Source organism: Apium graveolens, chromosome 6, assembly GCF_009905375.1.
Source record: "Apium graveolens cultivar Ventura chromosome 6, ASM990537v1, whole genome shotgun sequence".
Taxonomy (NCBI): domain Eukaryota; kingdom Viridiplantae; phylum Streptophyta; class Magnoliopsida; order Apiales; family Apiaceae; genus Apium; species Apium graveolens.
This window is the reverse complement of record NC_133652.1, coordinates 22,254,333-22,258,373: the sequence shown is the minus strand read 5'-3', so window position 1 is coordinate 22,258,373 and position 4,041 is coordinate 22,254,333. Positions and strand designations below refer to the sequence as shown.

General features: G+C 41.0%; 1 protein-coding gene across 1 annotated transcript; it reads right to left on the bottom strand.

The window, feature by feature from the left end:
* Positions 1–386: 386 nt before the first annotated feature.
* On the bottom strand, positions 387–1,229 carry LOC141664748 (uncharacterized). The gene has a single exon (XM_074470702.1). It carries the CDS (start codon positions 1,227–1,229, stop codon positions 387–389), a length of 843 nt encoding a protein of 280 aa, XP_074326803.1.
* Between the last annotated feature and the right edge of the window lie 2,812 nt (positions 1,230–4,041).

Here is a 4,041-nt window from a genome sequence, read left to right as displayed (position 1 = left end):
CGATTGTCCCTTATCCCCGCGTTTTTTCTTTAATTTTTTCAAGGACTCTTCCGGCACTAACTTTCCATACCCCTGCCAAGGTACGGGTAAGTCGTAGTTCCAGTATTCAGTTGGTTCCAACGGATAAATTATTGGCATGTACAAGTCCTGCATTGTTTGGTTCTTATAGAAATGATCGATGAAATGCTCCCAACTCAATCCATGTGTTATACAACCTGCCATTGCATGGGAGCACAACATGTGATGGGTCGCCCATTTTCCACAGGTGCACGTACGGTCATTGAGGTTGACAACCTGGGTTTTACCTCCCTTTACCGTCCTCTTTGCAGTTGTGTACTGATGTGTTAGTATTTTCATAATCCCACGGAGATGATGGAAAGTAATAACTATATGTCCTGTTGCCTTCTCCGAATTTTAGCTAACATAGCGGCAGAACGTGCACAAAAATGTTGCCCCTCTTGTAGACCGTCATCCACTATGTTTCGATGTTTATCTACAATTGTGACCACCTTGTAAAAGAGGTACTCCATCATTGCTGTTACTGGAAGAAAACGAGCCCTCCTTATGTTGCCGTTGAAGCCCTCAAGCATGTTTGTGGTTGTTTGACCGTAGCGAACACCACTATCGTGGGAAAGTGTCCACCTCTCCACGGGTATTGTAGCAAGATATTGTAGGGCGGTGGGGGAAATTTCACCAATCTTTGACATATATGCGTCATGCTTTGAGACTTGTGTGGTTCTTCCAGCTTTCCACATTATTTTTTTTAGTTCACCACCTGGGTGATGACTGCAAAAATTACTTCTTACATGGAGGAGACAGAATCTATGGATGCCGAGTGGCTCAGCAAAACCGTTTTGAGGCTCTCGTAGGGCGGAGATAATGCTGGCAGCACGGTCAGAAATGATGCAGACGCCAGTTCGTTGCCGACATACATGTCTTTGAAGTCGTTGCAAAAACCAAGACCAGTTCTCGTACGTCTCCTCATCAACCAAGCCATAACAGAGAGGGAACGGGTGGTTGTTCGAATCAACACCCATAGCAATAAGCAGCTTGCCCCTATATCTTCCTTTCAAGAATGTCCAATCTATTGAAATCATAGGACGTGCATGTTGCCAGCCGTCCATCATTGCCTTTAAAGACCAAAAAATCCGCTTGCAGACGGAGGTGCCCCGCTCCTTAGCATGAGGGACAACATCGATCTCAACAATGGTTCCAGGATTTGTCTTCATAATGGTTGCGAGGAACATGGGTAGAGCTTGGTATATTGTAGCCCAACTGCCATACACTTCCTCAATTGCTATTTGCTTCCCTCTTCACGCTTTTTTGTACCCCACTATGTGGTTGTGCTCATTGTTGATCAGCGGGATAATGGTTTTAATGGGAATTTCTGGTGTATCTATTACATGTTTTACATAAAACAGTAAATGTCAAACAAAATTCGGCTTTAATAAGTGGCGTTTGCTAAATATTTACTTACAAGTGGTTTACAAGCTGTGCAATCATCCTTGCAGATAACTTCTTGTGATCTTGTAACGGCTGATCGACCATTCATTTGTGTTCCTCTCTATTAACATTAATCCGCCAGTACCCGGAATCATGCATGAAAGCAGCCCTCATCCTCCAGTTACACCCCTCAGCCCGACACTGTACAATGAGCTGTTCTTTGTTACTCCTTGTAGTTTTATATGTACGATCAGTGTTAATATGTGCACGCCTCACTGCTCCCAAGAGCTCGAGGTCTTCATCAGCATATATATCATTAGGGTTATCTATGATTGGTGGAGTGTATTGCTCTGTGCGAAACCATGGAACCCTTGGAACATGATGTTCTTCTCGAAATACCGAAAATGTATTAGAAATTTCTTCATTTCTCTCTGAATGTCCTTCACCATCTTCGGTTGCAGAAGATTCCTCGTCGTCATCATCGTGAAGGTGAAAATTCTCCTCACTTGATGAATTGGCTACAACTCCATCTGCCAGCAGGGCTAACCGCTGACCTGAACCCCTTCCCACCATATCACTTTCATAACTAGCCCCCTGTTGAAACCCGCTATTGTATTGACTGCTTTCCCCTCCATACCCTCTACCATGTTCAGTAGTCCCCCCTCCATAACCTCCACCATATTGACTACTCCACCCTCCATTACCCCCACCATGTTCAATAGTCCCCCCTCCAAACCCCTCACCATATTGACTACTCCCCCTCCATACCCTGCACCATATTGACTAATCCCCCTCCATAGCCTCCATCATATTGTACACTCCCCCCTTCATATCCTCCAACATATTAACTACTACCCCCTTCATACCGTCCACCATGTTCACTAGCCCCCCTACTAGACCCTCCACCATGTTGAGTAGTCCTCCCTCCATACCCTACACCTTGATCAAAAAGTACATTTGACCACAGTGGCTGTACATCACCACCGTATGTTGTTGTTGTTAGTTGTGACCCGAAATTATGCTGGAATGAGTATGGGTCATCAACAATAATTTCTTCTGTTTCGATGAACAAAGAAACATCTCCTTGAACGTTTAGCAACATGGAAGGAACATTTAACATGCGTGTAACATCATCATCACATAAAATATCCATTTGATAAAAACCTTCAACTAGGTTGTACAGACCAAGATATGGATACTTTAAACTCAATTTTAAATTCCACTGATACGAACTAATGTTCATTAAATTATACACGACACTTTTAAGCTCATTGTAAGTGGTACCAAACCTAATAAACATCATTTTTTTTGGATCGATAGAGTAATTGATATTACTACCATCTCGAATAACTACTCCACCCCAAAAAAATTTGACATTGGCGTGGCCTTCCATCTCCCTGCGTTGAAGACAACATTAACAGTTAGGAAACCAAAATCAAGATTGTACATATAAACAAACATACATGTAATGATGACATACCTTAGAATTGCAGTATGAACAATATTATTTTCCTAAAGATTTAGGAACTTAGAATTGCAGTATGTTTTGAATACATGCAATGTTGGAGGACACATATAAATAGGAATAGAAGCTGTAGGCTAGAGATAGCTAAACATTTTGAGAATTCGGATAGGAATGCATTATTGATAGAATCCAGTGGAGATTTCCGATAGGATATTTGTCAAAGAGAAATCTACTATTTATGTCCCACTTGGAAGATATGAAAGAGAAGATAAAATTCTTGAAATTTACAACAAAAGCAAATGCTGTATTTTGTTGTTTACGTTTTTTTGTTTAATTTTATTTGAGTCCGTGATTAATAATTATGTTTTACAAAATTACTTGGCATAAGTAATTATCTTACTCATCATCAGATAAAAAACAATCAGAAACATAATCGGGACCTATAGCGAAATGATGATACATCATTGCAGTGTGGTGGTCGCCGTCTTCAGCATAATCCTGACTTCTTCGTTGTAGGTCTTTATGGTTTAAGTGCATCCTCATACGATTCTCTTCCTCTCTAGCATGAAATAATGCTAATTCCAGCTCATGAGGCGTTTCTCGCTGCATGTGTATGGCGCGTTGTTTTGGTATTCGCACTCCTTCCTGGACACATTGTCCCATATAACTGTTGAGACACCCAACACGCCATTCCCATTCCCTCTGCATCGTGATTATTGAATTTCCTGCGTAACGTTCATTTGGATCCATTGAGTACCTAAAATTGTCATCACAAAACCATTTCCTATCAATTGCTCGGTTAATATCACCAGGGGTATAACTCATTATGTTGTTGTTAGTATATCGTGGAATTTAAATATCACAAGGGGTATAACACACTCTATTTATAACATAAAAGTAGGTGCAAAGATACAGCTCTTTACGCTTCCCAGTAATGAGATGCAGTGGTGCATAACTTTATGTCATGTCAAATACTGTTTCACTGTTTCTTTTGCAGGCTATCCACCATACCTTATCTTCTTGCTATAGTAAACGTCACTGATGAAAGTAATGCAGCCAAGCATTTGACTATTCATGACACTTTCAAATTGCTAATAATTCATCATTCACGTGCTGCAGTGTATTTTTTACAG

Bases quoted from the DNA above. Each gene is read 5' to 3' on its own strand.
- LOC141664748 (XM_074470702.1), bottom strand. From the start codon at position 1,229: ATGAAGACAAATCCTGGAACCATTGTTGAGATCGATGTTGTCCCTCAT.